General features: G+C 69.0%; 1 protein-coding gene across 1 annotated transcript in view; it reads left to right on the top strand.

Annotated features, from left to right (window-relative positions):
* Positions 1-1,332: 1,332 nt before the first annotated feature.
* Positions 1,333-19,675, top strand: part of LOC104581238 (ATP-dependent chromatin remodeler CHD3-like) — a gene marked incomplete at its 5' end in the record, with an annotated part of 33,271 nt that continues 14,928 nt past the window's right edge. The window contains 14 exons of the mRNA XM_088539019.1: positions 1,333-1,515; positions 2,806-2,930; positions 4,623-4,936; positions 6,536-6,666; positions 8,028-8,154; positions 8,249-8,320; positions 9,557-9,729; positions 10,389-10,622; positions 11,531-11,716; positions 13,615-13,835; positions 16,343-16,474; positions 17,201-17,300; positions 18,105-18,296; positions 19,287-19,487. Coding sequence (XP_088395145.1) covers positions 1,333-1,515; positions 2,806-2,930; positions 4,623-4,936; positions 6,536-6,666; positions 8,028-8,154; positions 8,249-8,320; positions 9,557-9,729; positions 10,389-10,622; positions 11,531-11,716; positions 13,615-13,835; positions 16,343-16,474; positions 17,201-17,300; positions 18,105-18,296; positions 19,287-19,487 — 2,391 coding nt within the window. The remainder of the gene's footprint in view (positions 1,516-2,805; positions 2,931-4,622; positions 4,937-6,535; positions 6,667-8,027; positions 8,155-8,248; positions 8,321-9,556; positions 9,730-10,388; positions 10,623-11,530; positions 11,717-13,614; positions 13,836-16,342; positions 16,475-17,200; positions 17,301-18,104; positions 18,297-19,286; positions 19,488-19,675) is intronic.

The following is a 19,675-nucleotide window of genomic DNA, read 5'->3' as shown; positions in this document are numbered from 1 at the left end:
GCTGGGAACGGCGGGCTGGGAATGACGGGCCGGGCTGGGAATGGCGGGACAGGCTGGGAATGGCGGGCTGGGAATGGTGGGCCGGGCTGGGAATGACAGGCCGGGCTGGGAATGGCGGGACAGGCTGGGAACGGCGGGACGGGCTGGGAATGGTGGGCTGGGAATGGTGGGACGGGCTGGGAACGGGCTGGTAACGGCGGCGCTGGCGGCAGCTCCGTGTCCCCCAGCAGCCCAGGGGCTCCCCGCGGCGCTCGGCGGCCCCAGGAAGAAACGGGGACCCCGGCGGCAGCGGGAGCCCAAGGCCGGGAAGCCCCCGCGGAAGAGGAAGCAGCTGGTGAGCGCCCGGATCCGGGGAATGGGAACGGGGGTGCCTGGGGAACGGGAATGGGGGCACCCGGGGAACGGGAACGGGAACAGGGGCACCCGGGGAACGGGAATGGGGGTGCCTGGGGAACGGGAACGGGAACAGGGGCACCCGGGGAACGGGAACGGGGGCGCCCAGGGAACGGGAATGGGGGTACCTGGGGAACGGGAATGGGAATGGGGGCACCCGGGGAACGGGAATGGGGGTGCCTGGGGAACGGGAATGGGGGCACCCGGGGAACGGGAATGGGGGTGCCCGGGGAACGGGAACGGGAAAGGTGGCGCCCAGACCTGGGGAACGGGAATGGGGGTGCCTGGGGAACGGGAATGGGGGCACCCGGGGAACGGGAATGGGGGTGCCCGGGGAACGGGAACGGGGGTGCCTGGGGAACGGGAATGGGGGTGCCTGGGGAACGGGAACGGGGGTGCCTGGGTCCAGGGAATAGGAACAGGAATGGGGGCACCTGGACCTGGGGAACGGGAGCGGGAATTGGGGGCGCCCGGGGAACGGGAATGGGGGTACCCAGACCTGGGGAATGGGAATGGGGGCGCCTGGGGAACGGGAACAGGAAGGGGGGTGCCCGGATATGGGGAATGGGAATGGGGGAGAGCGGGAATGGGGGTGCCTGGACCCGGGGAACAGGAATGGGGGTGCCTGGATCTGGGGAACAGGAGTGGGGGCACCGAAGCCTGGGGAACGGGAATGGGAATAGGGACGCTTGGGCCCAGGGAATGGGAATGGGGGCACCCGGACCTGGGGAACGGGAATGGGGGCGCCCGGATCCAGGGAATGGGAACAGGAATGGAAGCACCCGGACCTGGGTAATGGGGGTGGGGGTGCCTGGGCCTGGGGAATGGGAGCGGGAATGGGGGTGTCTGGGCCCAGGGAATGGGAATGGGGGCACCTGGACCCGGGAAACAGGAGCGGGAACGGGGGTGCCCGGGCGCGCGGTGACGCGGGCGCCGCAGGGCAGCGAGGATGAGCTGGAGTCGGAGCGCGAGGAGCCGCGGGAGAAGTCGGAGAGCGGCGGGAGCGACTGCGGCGCCGCCGCCCCCAAGAGGCGCCGCAAGCACCGCGAGCGCAAGGACAAGGACAAGGAGAAGAGCCGGCGGCGGCGGCGCCCCGACGACGATGGCGCCGGACGGGCCAAGGTACCGGGACCGGTGCGGGGACGGCAACCGAACCGGGGGGGACAGCAACCGAACCGAGACAGTGCCTGAACCAGGGGGACAGCGCCTGAACGGGGGCCCTGGGGGTCCCTGGCACCCAGACCGGGGTTCTGGGTGTCCCTGGCACCCACGTGGGGGCTCTTGGGTGTCCCACACACCGTGTTGGGTCTCCCAGGTGTCCCCAGCTCCTGCTCTGGGCTCCTGAGTGTCCCCCGCACCTCTGTGGGGGTCCCGGGGGTCCACGTGGGGGCTCCCGGGTGCTCCATCCCCGCGCTGGGGACCGTGCTGTCACCCGGGGACGGGCTGGTGGCGCCTGTGGCTGCCACTGATGTCACGGTGTGTCCCTGTGCGTCCCCCTGCCCCTACACTCTCCCTGTTTCTCTTGTCCCCACGTTTTTGTCTGTCCTTGTGTCTCCCTGTTCCCTTGTCCCTGTGTCGCCCGTTGCTGTGGCCCTGCATCCCTGTGTCCCCATCGCCACTGTTCCACCTCCCGTGTCCCTGTGTCCCTCTGTACCCCCGTCCCTGCATCCATGTGTCCGTGCATCCCTGTGTGCCTGTGTCCCTGTCCTCCCATCCCTCCCCGTCCCTCCATGTCCTCCTGTGTCCCCCCATTCCCCTCGCTTCTGTCTCCCTCCCCATCCCCCCGTGTCTCGCTGTGTCCCCCCGTGTTCCCCCGTGTCCCTGTCCCCCCGTGTCCCCTCTGTGTTCCCCCATGTCCCTCCCTGTTCCCCTGCCTGTCTCTGCTCCCCCTCCATCCCTGTCCTGCCGTGTCCCCGTCCCCCGCTGTCCCTCTCTGCTCCCCCTCCATCCCTGTCCCCACCATGTCCCCGTCCCCCCCTGTCCCTCCCTGTCCCCCGTCCCCCACTGTCCCTCCCTGTCCCCCCCCATGTCCCCGTCCCCCCTGTCCCTCCCTGTCCCCCGTCCCCCCCGTCCCTCCCTGTCCCCTTCCCCCCTGTCCCTCCCTGTCCCCCCCCATGTCCCCGTCCCCCCTGTCCCTCCCTGTCCCCCCCGTCCCCCCCCGTCCCCGCTGTCCCTCCCTGTCCCCCGTCCCCCCCGTCCCTCCCTGTCCCCCCCATGTCCCCGTCCCCCCTGTCCCCCCCGTCCCTCCTGTCCGCCGTCCCCTGTTTCCCTCCCTGTCCCCCCCCATGTCCCCGTCTCCCCTTTCCCTCCCTGTCCCCCGTCCCCCCCGTCCCTCCCTGTCCCCCCGTCCCCTGTTTCCCTCCCTGTCCCCACCCATGTCCCCGTCCCTCCCTGTCCCCGTCCCCCGCGCAGCCGGTGGAGCAGAAGTCGTCGGCGCAGCTGCTGGGCGCGTGGGGGCTGGAGGACGTGGAGCACGAGTTCACGGAGCGCGACTACCACACGCTCACCAACTACAAGGCGTTCAGCCAGTTCATGAGGTGGGAGCGGGAACCGGGAACGGGAGCGGGAACCGCAGCGGGAACGGGAGCGGGAGCCGGAACGGGAGCAGGAGCCAGAGTGGGAATGGGAGCGGGAGTTGGAACGGGAGCCGGAACGGGACCGGGAGCGGGAACGGGAGCCGGAACGGGACCGGGAGCGGGAGCGGGAACGGGAGCCGGAGCAGGAATGGGAGCGGGAGCGGGAACGGGAGCGGGAACGGGAGCCGGAGCAGGAATGGGAATGGGAGCAGGAATGGGAACGGGAGCGGGAGCCGGAACGGGAGCGGGAGCCAGAGTGGGAATGGGAGCGGGAGTTGGAACGGGAGCCGGAGCGGGAACGGGAGCGGGAACGGGAGCAGGAGCCAGAGTGGGAATGGGAGCGGGAGTTGGAACGGGAGCTGGAACGGGACCGGGAGTGGGAACGGGAGCCGGAGCAGGAATGGGAGCGGGAGCGGGAACGGGAGCGGGAACGGGAGCCGGAGCAGGAATGGGAATGGAGCGGGAATGGGAGCGGGAACCAGGAACGGGAGCGGGAACCGGAGCGGGAACGGGAGCGGGAGCCGGAACGGGAACGGGAACGGGAGCAGGAATGGGAGCGGGAACGGGAGCCGGAACAGGAATGGGAGTGGGAGCCAGAGTGGGAATGGGAGTTGGGAGCAGGAACGGGAACAGGAGTTGGAACAGGAGCCGGAACGGAGCGGGAGCCAGAGCGGGAATGGGAGCCAGAATGGGAGCGGGAGCTGGAATGGGAACAGGAGCCAGAACGGGAACAGCAGCCGGAGCCAGAGTGGGAACGGGAGCAGGAACGGGAACAGGAATGGAACGGGAACGGGGGGCGCCCAGGACGCAGCACAGGGACCGAGGGGCAGCCAGCACCCAGAATGGGGCGCGAGGGGTGTCTCTGGCACCTGCAGCGGGGCACGGGGGGTCCCTAGCACCCACAGCGGGCACCCAGGGGTGTCCCGGCACCCGCAACGGGGCGCGTGGGCACCCTAAAAAAGCGTTCCTGGAGCTTGCGGGGGTCCCAAAGGCCTGGGCAGGGGCTCACGGGTGCCCTGAGCGCCCGTGCGGGGGGTTGTGGGTGCCCCCAGGGCCGCATGAGGGCTCCTGGGTGCCCAGGGGGAGCACCCTTGGGGGGGTGGGATGGGGGGGACACTTTTGGGTGACGGGGGGCACCTTTGGGCGGGGGTGTGGGCACTTCTGGGTGATGGGGGGCACCCTTAGGTGATGGGCACCTTTGGGTGACGGGGGGCACCCTTGGGTGCGGGTTGGGGGTGACCCTTGAGTTCGGCGGTACTCTTGGGTACGGGGGCATCGTTGGGTACGGGGGACCTTCGGGTATGGGGAGGGGAGCACCCTTGGGTGGGGGGGCACCCTTGGGTGGGGGGACCCTTGGGTGGGAGGGGGCACCCTTGGGTGGGGGGGCACCCTTGGGTGATGGGGGGCACCTTTGGGTGGGTGCGGGTTGGGGGCGACCCTTGAGTTCGGGGGTACCCTTGGGTACGGGGGCATCGTTGGGTACGGGGGACCCTCGGGTATGGGAGAGGGGCACCCTTGGGTGGGGGGGCACCATTGGGTGGGGGACCCTTGAGTGGGAGGGGGCACCCTTGGGTGGGGGGGCACCCTCGGGTGGGGGCTGCCCCCACCGGGGCTCCCTGCGCCCGCGGCGCCCGCAGCCCCCGCTGCCCCCAGGCCGCTGATCGCCAAGAAGAACCCCAAGATCCCCATGTCCAAGATGATGACGATCCTGGGCGCCAAGTGGCGCGAGTTCAGCGCCAACAACCCCTTCAAGGGCTCCGCCGCCGCCGTGGCCAGCCGCCGCTGCTGCGCTGCCGCCGCCGCCGTGGCCGAGCAGGTGGCGGCCGCCGTGCAGGCCGTGGCCGCCGCCGCCCCCGCCGGAGCCGCCGCCGCCACCGGAGCCGGAGCCGCCGCTGGAGCTGCCGCCACCGGAGCCGCCGCCGGAGCCCCCGCGCCGCTGCGCCGCGCCAAGACCAAGGAGGGCAAGGGTGAGCGCGGGCACCGGGGACACCGGGGACACCGCGGCCCCCGCGATGGGGAGAAGAGCCGTGGGGACACCGGGGCCTGCGACAGTGAGGTGAGGAGCCTGGGGACACCAGGGCCCTGTGACCGGGAGAAGAGCCCTGGGGACACTGGGGTCTGTGACGGGGGGGAATCTGGGGACACCAGGGCCCCGTGATGGGGAGAAGAGCCATGGGGACACCAGGGCCTGCGACAGGGAGGAGCCTGGGGACACCAGGGCCCTGTGACCGGGAGAAGAGCCCTGGGGACACTGGGGTCTGTGACGGGGGGGAATCTGGGGACACCAGGGCCCTGTGACAGGGAGAAGAGCCCTGGGGACACTGGGATCCCGTGATGGGAGGGAGCCCTGGGGACACTGGGGCCTGCAACAGGGGGGAGCCTGGGGACACCAGGGCCCTGTGACAGGGAGAAGAGCCCTGGGGACATTGGGACTCCATGATGGGAGGGAGCCCTGGGGACAGCGGGGCCTGCGACAGGGGGGAAGAGCCTTGGGGACACCGGGGCCCTGTGATGAGGCGGAAGAGCCTTGGGGACAGGGGAGAGCCTGGGGACACCGGGGCCCTGTGACAGGGGGGGAAGAGCCCTGGGGACATTGGGACTCCATGATGGGAGGGAGCCCTGGGGACAGCGGGGCCTGCGACAGGGGGGAGCCTGGGGACACCGGGGCCCTGTGATGGGGAGAAGAGCCCTGGGGACACCGGGGCCCTGCGGCACAGGGGAGCCTGGGGACACCAGGGCCCTGTGACCGGGAGAAGAGCCCTGGGGACCCTGGGGCCTGTGACAGGGGGGAAGAGCCTTGGGGACACCGGGGCCCCGCGATGGGGAGGAGCCGTGGGGACACCGGGGCCCTGTGACAAGGGGGAGCCTGGGGACACCAGGGCCCTGTGACAGGGAGAAGAGCCCTGGGGACACCAGGGCCCTGCGACAAGGGTGGGAAGAGCCTTGGGGACACCGGGACCCCATGATGGGAGGGAGCCCTGGGGACACTGGGGCCTGCAACAGGGGGGAGCCTGGGGACACCGGGGCCCTGTGACAGGGAGAAGAGCCCTGGGGACACCGGGGCCCTGTGACGAGGGGGAAGAGCCTTGGGGACAGGGGAGAGCTTGGGGACACCACGGCCCTGTGATGGGGAGAAGAGCCCTGGGGACACCGGGGCCCTGTGACGGGGGGAGCCTGGGGACACCAGGGCCCTGTGACTGGGAGAAGAGACCTGGGGACACTGGGGCTTGTGACAGAGGGGAGCCTGGGGACATGGGGCCCCATAATGGGAGACTGGGGACGCTGCGGCGGGGAGGAGCTTGGGGACACTGGGGCCCCACAATGGGGGAAGGGAAGAGCCCTGGGGACATCAGGGCTCCGCAGCGGGGGTGACCCTGGGGACCCCGTGTCCCCAACATCTGCAGCGGGGACAGGGGTGGGAAGCGCCCGGACGCCGGGGCCCTGCTCTGGGCAGGGGGGTGGGAAGCGCCCGGACGCCGGGGCCCCCCGCCAGGTCCCGGGGGGCTCGGGGGGCGCCCGGACGCCGGGGCCCCGCTGAGGCGGCCCCGTCACGTTGTCACCGGCAGGGCCCGGGCACAAGAAGCGCAGCAAGAGCCCGCGCGGCGGAGAGCTCAAGAGGCGCCTCAAGGGCCGCAGGATGGCACCGCTCAAGATCAAACTGGGAGCGCTGGGCGCCAAGCGCAAGAAGAGCAGCTCGGTGAGCGCCCGCCCGGGAATGGGGAGAGACACCGGGAATGGGGAGAGACACCGGAATGGGGAGAGACACCGGGAATGAGGGAGAGACACCGGGAATGAGGGAGAGAGACACACCGGGAATGGGGGAGAGACACTGGGAATGAGGGAGAGAGACACACCGGGAACGGGGGAGAGAGACACACCGGGAACGGGGGAGAGAGACACCGGGAACGGGGGAGAGAGAGACACTGGGAACGGGGAGAGAGAGACACCTGGAAGGGGGGAGAGAGACACCTGGAAGGGGGGAGAGAGACACCAGGAACGGAAAGAGACACCGGGAACGGGGAGAGACACTGGGAACAGGGGAGAGAGACACCGGGAATGAGGGAGAGAGACACACCGGGAACGGGGGAGAGAGACACCGGGAACGGGGAGAGAGACACCGGGAACGGGGGAGAGAGAGACACCGGGAACGGGGGAGAGACACCAGGAACGGGGGAGACACCTGGAAGGGGGGAGAGAGACACCGGAACGGGGAGAGAGAGACACCGGGAACGGGGGAGAGACACCGGGAACGGGGGAGAGAGAGACACCGGGAACGGGGGGGAGAGACACCAGGAACGGGGAGAGAGAGACACCGGGAATGAGGGAGAGACACCGGGAACGGGAGGGAGAGACACCGGGAATGAAGGAGAGAGACACCGGGAATGAGGGAGAGAGACACCGGGAACGGGAGGGAGAGGGACACCCCTGGGAACGGGGAGAGACACTGGGAATGAGGGAGAGAGACACACCGGGAATGAGGGAGAGAGACACACCGGGAACGGGGAGAGACACCGGGAACGGGAGGGAGAGACACCGGGAATGAAGGAGAGAGACACCGGGAATGAGGGAGAGAGACACCGGGAACGGGAGGGAGAGGGACACCCCTGGGAACGGGGAGAGACACCGGGAACGGGGGAGAGAGAGACACACCGGGAATGGGGGAGAGACACCGCCGGGAACAGGGGAGAGAGACACCGGGAACGGGGAGAGACACCTGGAACGGGGGAGAGACACTGGGAACGAGAGAGACACTGGGAATGGGAGAGACACCCGCAGGAACCCCCCAGACCAGAGCCCTCCCTCCAGTGCCCACATCCCCCCCGGTGTCTTTATCCCCCCTGGTGTCCCCAGTGTCCCCCCTGGTGTCCCCATGTCCCCAGCCCCCCCTCAGTGTCCCTGTGGTGCCCCTGTGCCCCCTGGTGCTCCATGTCCCCCAGGGTCCCCATGTCCCCGCGGTGCCCCGTCCCCCCGCAGTGTCCCCATGTCCCCGCGGTGCCCCATCCCCCCCGGTGCCCCGTCCCCCCGCAGTGTCCCCATGTCCCCGCGGTGTCCCCGCAGAGCGACGAGGCGCCGGAGGCGGAGGACGACTCGGACGGCGGCAGCGGGCAGAGCTCGGCGCGCTCCGACGCGTCCGCGCGCGCCCGCGGCCTCAAGCGGGGCCGCCCCGGCCGCAAGAGGAAGAAGGGTGCGTGTCCCCCCCCCGGCGCGTCCCCGCCGTGTCCCCAACGTCCCCGCTGCCGCCCTGTGACCCCCGGCCCCGGCCCTGCCCTGTCTTGCAGCCCCCGGCGCCATCCTGACCCGGGAACGGGGCCCGCCGGGACCTGGCGCCGCCGCGCCGCACGGTGAGACCGGCACCGCGCGGCACCCTGTCACCCCCCGTGTCACCTCCCTGTGTCACCCTGTCACCCCCTGTGTCACCCCCAGTGTCACCCCGCGGCACCCTGTCACCCCCTGTGCCACCCTGTCACTCCCCCTCGGCACCTCATCACCACTGTGTCACCCCATGTCACCCCCTGTGTCGGCCCGTCACCCCCACAGCACCTTCTCACCCCCTTGTCACCCCACCACCTCCCATGTCACCCCTGCAGTACCTCGTCACCCCTGTGTCACCCTGTCACTCACCCTGTGTCACTCCTTTGTGTCACCCCATCACCCCTGCGACACCCTGTCACCCTGTGTCACCTCCCTCTGTCACCCTGTCATCCCCCCATGTCACCCTGGCACCCTCCGATGTGTCACCCCGTGTCACCTTGCCACCATGTCACCCTGTCATCCCCATGTCACCCCCCACTGTCCCCCTGTGTCACCCTCTCCTCCCATGACGCCTTGTCAGCCCCATGTCACCCCCCTTTGTCACCTTGTCACCCCGTCAATCCCCAACCCGTCACCCTGTCACCCCCTTGCGTCACCCTGTCACCCTGCCCTCTGTCACCCCCCCGGGGGCGCTGTGGGGGACATGGGGGATCTCTGGCCCCATGGCTCCTACCCTGGGGGTCCCGGGGGATCCTGGGTGGTCCCCAGTCCCACATCCGCTCCCTTCAGGCCCCGTCCCGGGTCCATCCCTCTGTTTTTGGGGTGTCCCAACATGGGTCTCCCCCTTCCTTTTGTTTTGGGGTGTCCCAACGTGGGCCCCCCCCCCCCCATCCCTTTGTTTTGGTGTGTCCCAATGTGGGTCCCCCCTGTCATCCTGTTCTTGGGGGTGTCCCAATGGGGGTCCCCCCATCCCCCTTTTTTTGGGGTGCCCCAACGTGCCCCCCCCCCGTTTTTGGGGTATCCCAACATGGGTCTCCCCCTTCCTTTTGTTTCGGGGTGTCCCAACGTGGGTCCCCCCCTCCATCCCTTTGTTTTGGTGTGTCCCAACATGGGTCCCCCTTGTCATCCTGTTCTTGGGGTGTCCCAATGGGGGTCCCCCCATCCCCCTTTTTTGGGGTGCCCCAACGTGCCCCGCCCCGTTTTTGGGGTATCCCAACATGGGTCTCCCCCTTCCTTTTGTTTTGGGGTGTCCCAAGGTGGGTCCCCCCCCCGTCCCCCGTTTTTTGGGGTGTCCCAACGTGGGTCCCCCCTGTTCTCGGGGTGCCCCAACGCAGGCGCCGAGGCCGACGGCGACGGCTACGAGACCGACCACCAGGACTACTGCGAGGTGTGCCAGCAGGGTGGCGAGATCGTGCTGTGTGACACGTGTCCCCGCGCCTACCACCTGGTGTGCCTGGAGCCCGAGCTGGAGCGCGCGCCCCACGGCCGCTGGAGCTGCCCCCACTGCGTGAGGACACAGGGGGACATGGGGGACACGGGGGGGACATGGGGACACGGGGGGGACACGTGTCCTACCACCTGGTGTGTCTGGAGCCCGAGCTGGAGCGCGCGCCCCACGGCCGCTGGAGCTGCCCCCACTGCGTGAGGACACGGGGGGACACGGGGGGGACACAGGGGGGACACGGGGGACACGGGGGGGACACGTGTCCTACCACCCGGTGTGCCTGGAGCCCGAGCTGGAGCGCGCGCCCCACGGCCGCTGGAGCTGCCCCCACTGCGTGAGGACACAGGGGGACATGGGGGACACGGGGACATGGGGGGAACCACAGCAGCAGGCTCCGAGGTGCCCTCGGGCCCTGCGGCTGTTGCGGGGGTTCGGGTGTCCCCGGCAGTTCGGGTGTCCCCATCCCACGGCAGCAGGCTCCGAGGTGCCCTCGGGCCCCGCGGCTGTTGCGGGGGTTCGGGTGTCCCCGGCAGTTCGGGTGTCCCCATCCCACGGCAGCAGGCTCTGAGGTGCCCTCGGGCCCCGCGGCTGTTGCGGGGGTTCGGGTGTCCCCGGCAGTTCGGGTGTTCCTGTCCCACGGCAGCAGGCTCCGAGGTGCCCTCGGGCCCCGCGGCTGTTGCGGGGGGTCCCCGGGCCGCGCTGACGCCTGTCCCCGTCCCCAGGAGAAGGAGGGGGTGCAGTGGGAGGCCAAGGAGGAGGAGGAGGAGTACGAGGAAGAGCTGGAGGAGGAGGGCGACAAGGAGGAGGAGGACGACCACATGGAGTACTGCCGGGTGTGCAAGGACGGCGGCGAGCTGTTGTGCTGCGACGCCTGTATCTCCTCCTACCACATCCACTGCCTCAACCCGCCGCTGCCCGAGGTCCCCAACGGCGAGTGGCTCTGTCCCCGCTGCACGGTACGGGGACCGCGTGGGGACACGGTGTGGGGACACGGGGACATGGTGCGGGCGGGCGCCTGTAGCTCTTCCAACCACGACCGCTCTCCGATGTCCCCATGTGCGAGTGGCTCTGTCCCCGCTGCCCATGGGGGACAAGGACAGGGATGGGACAGGGACAAGGGACAAGGTGCAGTCCTGGTGGTGACAGGGGTGGGAGTGACACAGGGATATAGGGACAGGGAGAATTGGGACGGAGGGACAGGAGAGGGGAGGACGGGACAGGAGATGGGGACAGGGAGAAATGGGGATGGGGATAAAGATGGGGACAAGGACAAGTGGTGACAGGGAGAAATGGGGACAGGCATGAAGAGTGATGGAGACAAAGGGGACAGGGAGAAATGGGGATGGGGATGAAGGGCGATGGGGACAAAGAGGGACAGAGAGAAGTGGGGACGGGGACAAAGAGGCATGGGGATAAAGATGGGGACAGGGACAAGTGGGGATGGGGATAAAGGGAGACAGAAATGAGGACAGGGACAAGTGGGGACAGGGAGAAATGGGGCCGGGGACAAAGGGGGATGGGGACAAAGGGGGATGGGGATAAAGATGGGAGATGGGGACGAAGGGGGACAGGGACAAAGGGGGACAGGGACAAAGGGGGATGGGAATAAAGATGGGGACGGGGACTAAGGGTGTCAGGGACGAAGGGGGATGGAGATGAAGGGGGACGGGGATAAAGATGGAGATGGGGACAAAGGGGCCCGGGATGAAGATGGGGACGGGGACGAAGGGGGCTGGGGACGAAGGGGGCCGGGGATGAAGATGGAGACGGGGACGAAGGGTCCCGGGATGAAGATGGGGCCGGGGACGAAGGGGGCCGGGGACGAAGGGGCCGGGGGACGCGGTGGTGACGCGTGTCCCCGCAGTGCCCCGTGCTCAAGGGCCGCGTGCAGAAGATCCTGTACTGGCGCTGGGGGGAGCCCCCCGCGCCCGCGGGCGCCGCCGCCGCCCAGGGCCACCCCGGGGCGCTGGCCGGGCGCTCCGAGCGCGAGTTCTTCGTCAAGTGGGTCGGCCTCTCCTACTGGCACTGCTCCTGGGTCAAGGAGCTGCAGGTGAGCGGGGGACACCGCGGGGACACCCGCTGTGCGGGGACACCCACTGTGCGGGGACACTGCGGGGACATCCGCTGTGCGGGGACACCACGGGGACACCTGCTGCGCGGGGACACCCACTGTGCGGGGACACCACGGGGACACCTGCTGTATGGAGACACCGCGGGGACACCCGCTGCACGGGGACACCCACTGCATGGGGACACCACAGGGACACCCGCTGCATGGGGACACCGCGGGGACACCCACTGCATGGGGACACCGCGGGGACACCGTGGGGACACCCCCTGCATGGGGACACCCCCTGCATGGGGACACTGCAGGGACACCACGGGGACACCTGCTGTATGGGGACACCGCGGGGACACCCACTGCGCGGGAACACCCACTGCATGGGGACACCGCAGGGACACGGGGACACCACGGGGACACCCACCGCACGGGGACACCACAGGGACACCTCAGGGACACCCACTGCGTGGGGACACCTACTGCGTGGGGACACTGCAGGGACACCCACTGCATGGGGACACCGCAGGGACACCGTGGGGACACCCCCTGCATGGGGACACCACAGGGACACCCACTGCATGGGGACACCACAGGGGCACCTACTGCGTGGGGACACCGGGAGGACACCCACTGCGCGGGGACACCCACTGCACGGGGACACCGTGGGGACACCCACTGCACGGGGACACCCACTATGCGGTGACACCGGCCACGCAGGGACACCCATTGCATGAGGACACCCACCGCATGGGGACACCGCGGGGACACCCACCGCACAGGGACACCCACTGCGCGGGGACGCCCACTGCATGGGGACACTGCGGGGACACGGGGACATTGAGACACACACTGTGCAGGGGCACCGCGGCGTGGGGACACCACAGGGACACCCGTGGGGACACCCACTGCTTAGGGACACTGCGGGGACACCATGGGGACACCCACTGTGTGGGGACACCATGGGGACACAGGGACACTGTGGCATTGGGACACCGTGGGGACACAGGGACATCTGCAGGGGCACAGGGACACCGTGGCATTGGGACACCGTGGGGACACCCGCGGGGGCATGGGGACAGGGACACCCACAGCCACGTGGGGACACGCGCGGTGTGGGGATGCAGGGACACGGCCGCATGGGGACACGGGGGCAGCCACAGCCGGGCCTTGGGCTTTGTCCCCAGTGTTGGGGACACTCGTGTGGCCCTGCAGACACCCAGCTGTGGGCCATGGTGTCCTGGGTGTCCCCATCCCTGGGTGACACCCATGTGGCCCTGGGGACACCCTCATCCAGCCCCTGCTCTCCCAGGTGTCCTCATCCTTGGGTGACACCCCTGTGGCCCTGGGAACACCCCCATCCAGTCCCTGCTCTTCTAGCTGTCCCCATCCCCAGGTGGCCCTGGGTGTCCCCATCCCTGGTGACACCTGTGTGGCCCTGGGGACACCCCCATGCAGTCCCTGCTCTCCCAGGTGTCCCCAACCCCGGGTGTCACCTATGTGGCCCTGGGTGTCCTCATCCCCAGGTGACATCTGTGTGACCCTGGGGACACCCTCATCTAGCCCCTGCTCTCCCAGCTGTCCCCATCCCCGGGTGACACCTGGGTGGCCCTGGGGGTGTCCCCATCCCTGGTGACACCTGTGTGGCCCTGGGGACACCCCCATGCAGTCCCTGTTCTCCCAGGTGTCCCCATCCCCGGGTGACACCCATGTGGCCCTGGGGGCGTCCCCATCCCCGGTGACACCCTCACACCCGCAGGGAGCCCCTCATGGCTCCCGCTGCCACCTGCATTACCAGTGTCAGCGTCGCGGTCACCGGTGCCGGTGTCGTTGTCACCGGCGTCGTTGTCCCCGGCATCCTTGTGACGTCCCCGCGTCCCCTCCCGCAGCTGGAGATCTTCCACCTCGTCATGTACCGCAACTACCAGCGCAAGAACGACATGGACGAGCCGCCGCCGCTGGACTACGGCTCCGGGGACGATGACACCAAGGGCGTCCCCAAGGGTGACCCGCGCGCGGGCGCGCGCCGCGCCGGCGCCATGGAGGAGCGCTTCTACCGCTACGGCATCAAGCCCGAGTGGATGACGGTGCACCGCATCATCAACCACAGGTGGGCACCCGCGGGTGCCGCCCGCGCGGCCTCCCCGGGTGGCTCCGGCACCGCGCGGCCTCCCCAGGTGGCTCCGTCCCCGCGCGCGGCACCGGGATGGGGGGAGTTGGGAGCACCCACGGGTCCTTCCAGGGAGCCTCGGGGGCTTCCTGGCACCCGCGGGGCCTCCTGGGCACCTTTGGGTCCCTCTGGGCGCCCTCGGGGCTTCCTGGGCACCTCTGGGTGCCCTTGAGAACTTTCTGGGTGCCTTTGAGAACTTTCTGGGCACCCCTGGGGCTTCCTGGGCACCTCTGGGTGCCCCCGAGCATCTCCTGGGCACCCCTGGGGCCTCCTGGGCACCTTTGGGTCCCTCTGGGCGCCCTTGGGGCTTCCTGGGCACCTCTGGGTGCCCTTGAGCATCTCCTGGGCATCCCTGGGTCTCCCTGGGCACCTCTGGGTGCCCTTGAGAACTTTCTGGGCACCTTTGGGGCTTCCTGGGCACCTCTGGGTGCCCCCGAGCATCTCCTGGGCACCCCTGGGGCCTCCTGGGCACCTTTGGGTCCCTCTGGGCGCCTTCGGGGCTTCCTGAGCACCTCTGGGTGCCCTTGAGCATCTCCTGGGCACCTCTGGGTCTCCCTGGGCACCTCTGGGTGCCTTTGAGAACTTTCTGGGCAGCCTTGGGGCTTCCTGGACACCTCTGGGTGTCCCCAAGCATCTCCTGGGCACTCCTGGGGCCTCCTGGGCACCTTTGGGTCCCTCTGGGCACCCTTGGGGCTTCCTGGGCAGCTCTGGCTGCCCTTGAGCATCTCCTGGGCATCCCTGGGTCTCCTGGGCACCTCTGGGTGCCCCCGAGAACTTCCTAGGAACCCCTGGGGCCTTCTGGGCACCCTTGGGGCTTTCTGGGCACCTCTGGGTGTCCCTGAGACCCTCCTGGGCACCTATGGGTGTCCCTGAGCATCTCCTGGGCACCCCCTGGGTCCTCTGGGCACCTTTAGGGTTTCCTAGGCACGCTTGGGTGCCCTTGGGGTCCCTCTGGGCATCCTCGGGTGCCCTTGAGAACTTTCTGAGCACCCTTGGGTCCTTCCAGGGAGCCTTGGGGGCTTCCTGGGCACCCTTGGGTCCTCCTGGGCACCCTTGGGGCTTCTTGGGCACCTCTGGGGGCCCCTGAGACCCTCCTGGGCACCTCTGGGTGCCCCTGAGCATCTCCTGGGCACCCTTGGGGTCCCACCTGGACACCCTTGGGTCCCCTTGGTCCCCCTTCCAGCAGCTTTGGGGCCTCTCGAGCCACCACGGGCACCTCTGTGTCCCCTTGTGTCCCCCTGCACCTGCCAGTGTCCCCAGGGCAGGGGCCGGGCATGCGGGGACCTCCTGGGCGCCCCTGGGGACACCCTGGGGACCCCGTAGCCCTGCGGGGCCTCCCGTGCCCAGGCGGCCCCGGTGCCACCCGCCGCCCTGTCCCCAAGTGCCCCCGGCTCCCGCCGGGCTGTCCCTGTCCCCAAGTGACCCCGGCTCCTGGCCGACTGTCCCTAGCGGTGGCTCTTGGTCTCTGTCCCCAAGTGACCCCCGGGCCTGACCGAGTTCCACTGTCCCCAAGTGACCCCAGCTGCTGTCTGGGTGTCCCTGTCCCCAAGTGACCCCAGCTCCTGTCCGGGTGTCCCTGTCCTGGGTGACACCCCCCAGGATGTCCCCATGCCCCCCCCCGTCCCGTGCCATCTTATGGTGGCAGCTGGTGCCACCTGCTGACGCGTCTACTGCATGACACCCTGTCCGCTCCGGTCACCCCGGAGCGTCACCCAGGGGTGTCCCCAGTGACACAAGAGTGACCCGTGGGTGTCCCCTGTCACCCGTGGGCGTTCCTGTCACCTGTGGGCGTCTCTGTCACCCATGGGTGTCCCCATCACCTGTGGACATCCGTGTCACCTGTGGGCATCCCTGTCATCTGTGGGTGTCCTCATCACCTGTGGGGCCTCCATCGCCTGTGAGTGCCCCTCGCCACCTGTGGGCATCCCTGTCACCCATGGGTGTCCCCTGTCACCCGTGGACATGTGGTGTTACCTCTGGGTGTCCCCGTGTCCCCTCAGTGTGGACCGCAAGGGGCAGTACCACTGTGTGACACCCCCCGAGGGTGTCATTGTCACCTGTGGGTGTCACTGTCCCCGTGTCCCCGCAGTGTGGACCACAAGGGGCAGTACCACTGTGTGGCACTGCCCACGGGTGTCATTGTCACCCGGGGGGGTGTCACTGTCCCCGTGTCCCTGCAGTGTGGACCGCAAGGGGCAGTACCACTGTGTGACACCGCCCGTGGACATCACTGTCACCCGTGGGTGTGACTGTCCCCATGTCCCCGCAGTGTGGACCGCAAGGGGCAGTACCACTGTGTGACACCGCCCGTGGGCGTCACTGTCACCCGTGGGTGTCACTGTCCCCGTGTCCCCGCAGTGTGGACCGCAAGGGGCAGTACCACTGTGTGACACCGCCCGTGGGCGTCACTGTCACCCGTGGGTGTCACTGTCCCCGTGTCCCCGCAGTGTGGACCGCAAGGGGCAGTACCACTACCTGGTCAAGTGGCGGGACCTGCCCTACGACCAGGCCACGTGGGAGGAGGACGAGATGCCCATCCCGGACTATGAGCTGCACAAGAGCAGCTACTGGCGCCACCGGTGGGTCACGGGGACACGGGGGACACTGGGGACACGGGGGACAGCGGGGACATGGGGGGAGACGGGGACATGGGGGACAGCGGGACACAGGGGCAGACAGGAACACGGGGGAACGATGGCTGCACAAGAGCAGCTACTGGCGTCACCCTTGGGGACACGGGGGGACAGCGGGAACATGGGGGACAATGGGGGACATTGGGGACAGCGGTGGAGATGGGGACACGGCTGCACAAGCTGAGCCACTGGAGGCACCGGTGGGGACATTGGGGACGGGGTGGGACGCGGGAGGGACAGCAGAGACATGGAGGAGATGGGGACACGGGCGGGACACAAGGGGAGATGGGGATACAGGGGACAGGGGACACAAGGGCTGCACAAGAGCAGCTACTGGTGACACCAGTGGGGACACTGGGGACACTGGGGACATGGCAGGGACAGGGACATGGGGGCTGCACAAGCTGAGCTACTGGAGGCACCAGTGGGGACATGGGGGACATTGGGGATATTGGGGACACGGGGTCATGCAGGGACACAGGAGGACATGTGGGGACAGGGGACAAGGCCACTGAGGAGACCACAGAGGATGTGATGGGAGGCAGGGGCTGATGCGCCCTGCTGTGTCCCCCATGTCCCCCCGTGTCCCTCCGTGTCCCCCATGTCCCTCTGTGTCCCCTCGTGTCCCCCTGTGTCCTCCATGTCCCCCCATGTCCCCGTGTCCCCCCGCAGGGAGGTGTTCATGGGCGAGGACCCCGCTCAGCCCCGGCGCTACAAGAAGAAGAAGAAGGAGACGCCGGGAGAGGGACCCCCCGAGTCACCCACCAACGACGTGAGTGCGCCCGGCCACCGGGACCCTCCTCCGGGCCACCGGGACCCTCCTCTGCGCCACCGGGACCCTCCTCCGGGCCACCGGAGCCATCCCGGCCACCGGGACCCTCCTCCCGACCACCGGGACCCTCCTCCGGGCCACCGGGACCCTCCTCCGGGCCACCGGGACCCTCCTCCCGGCCACCGGGATCATCCCGGCCACCGGGACCCTCCTCCCGACCACTGGGACCCTCCTCTGGGCCATCGGGACCCTCCTCCCGGCCACCGGGACCCTCCTCTGGGCCACCGGGACCCTCCTCCGGGCCACCGGAGCCATCCCAGCCACCGGGACCCTCCTCCCGACCACCGGGGCCCTCCTCTGGGCCATCAGGACCCTCCTCTGGGCCACCGGAGCCATCCCGGCCACTGGGACCCTCCTCCGGGCCACCGGGACCCTCCTCCCGGCCACCGGGACTGTCCTCTGGGCCATTGGGACCCTCCTCTGGGCCACCAGGATCCTCCTCCGGGCCACCGGGACCCTCCTCCGGGCCACTGGGACCCTCCTCCCGACCACCGGGACCCTCCTCCGGGCCACGGGGACCCTCCTCCGGGACACCGGGATCATCCCGGCCACCGGGACCCTCCTCCCGACCACTGGGACCCTCCTCTGGGCCATCGGGACCCTCCTCTGGACCACCGGGACCCTCCTCCGGGCCACCGGGACCCTCCTCTGGGCCACCGGGACCCTCCTCCGGGCCACCGGAGCCATCCCGGCCACCGGGGCCATCCCGGTGGCACCGGGCGCTGACGCCGCGTCCTGCCGCAGCCCACGGTGAAGTACGAGGCGCAGCCGCGGTTCATCTCGGCCACGGGCGGCACCCTGCACCTCTACCAGCTGGAGGGCCTCAACTGGCTGCGCTTCTCGTGGGCGCAGAGCACCGACACCATCCTGGCCGACGAGATGGGGCTGGGCAAGACCATCCAGACCATCGTGTTCCTCTACTCGCTCTACAAGGAGGTGGGGACGCGCGGGGACGCGTGGGGACACTGTGGGGACACTGTGGGGATACATGGGGACACATGGGTACACGTGGGGACGCCATCCTGGCCGACGAGATGGGGCTGGGCAAGACCATCCAGACCATCGTGTTCCTCTACTCGCTCTACAAGGAGGTGGGGACGCGCGGGGACGCGTGGGGACACTGTGGGGATACATGGGGACACATGGGCACACGTGGGGACACCATCCTGGCCGGCGAGATGGGGCTGGGCAAGACCATCCAGACCATCGTGTTCCTCTACTCGCTCTACAAGGAGGTGGGGACACGCGGGGACGCGTGGGGACACTGTGGGGACACTGCGGGGACACGCGGGGACACCTGGGGACACCACAGGCCCCTGCGAACACTGCAGGGACACATGGGGATACAGCAGGGACACCATGGGGACAGCTGCAGACACCTGGGGACACTGGGGGTCACATGGGGACACTGCAGGGACACCTGGGGACACTGCGGGGACACACTATCCCTGCAGGTGATATGCTGTCCCCACGAGTGACAGTGACATGTGTCTCCATGGGTGATGCCCTGTCCCCATGGGTGACAGTGACATATGTCCCTGTGGGTGACAGTGACACGGGTCCCCACAGGTGGCACCCTGTCCCTACAGGTGACAGTGACACATGTCTCCATGGGTGATGTGCTGTTCCCATGGGTGACAGTGACACATGTCTCTGCGGGTGACAGTGACATAGGTCCCCATCACCCATGGGTGATGCCCTGTCCCCACGGGTGACACACTGTCCCCGTGGGTGACAGTGATACGTGTCAGTGTGGGTGACAGTGACACGGGTCCCCACAGGTGACACCCTGTCCCCACGGGTGACGCCTTGTCCCCAGGGGCGACAGTGACGTGTCCCCGCGGGCGACGCGCTGTCCCCGCGGGCGGCAGCGACGCATGTCCCCGCGGGTGACACGTGTCCCCGCGGGTGACGCGCTGTCCCCAGGGCCACACCAAGGGCCCCTTCCTCGTCAGCGCCCCCCTGTCGACCATCATCAACTGGGAGCGCGAGTTCCAGATGTGGGCGCCCGCCTTCTACGTGGTCACCTACACCGGGGACAAGGACAGCCGCGCCATCATCCGCGAGAACGAGTTCTCCTTCGAGGACAACGCCATGAAGGGCGGCAAGAAGGCCTTCAAGATGAAGGTGAGCCCGGACGCCGGGGCCCTTCAGGAGTGTCACCCGGATGCCAGGGTCCCTTGGTGGGGTGCCACCCAGCCCCCGGGGTCCCTCAGTGGGGGCGTGTCACCCAAACACCGGGACCCCTTGGTGTGGGGTGTCACCTGGACACTGGGGCCCCTTGGGGGTGTCACCTGGACACCAGGACCCCTTGG

The sequence above is a fragment of the Tinamus guttatus genome, unplaced genomic scaffold, assembly GCF_059628265.1.
Source record: "Tinamus guttatus ecotype Peru unplaced genomic scaffold, ASM5962826v1 Tinamus_guttatus_pri_ptg001325l, whole genome shotgun sequence".
NCBI lineage: Eukaryota > Metazoa > Chordata > Aves > Tinamiformes > Tinamidae > Tinamus > Tinamus guttatus.
Note: the sequence above shows the minus strand (reverse complement) of the source record. Positions and strands in the feature narration are given on the sequence as shown.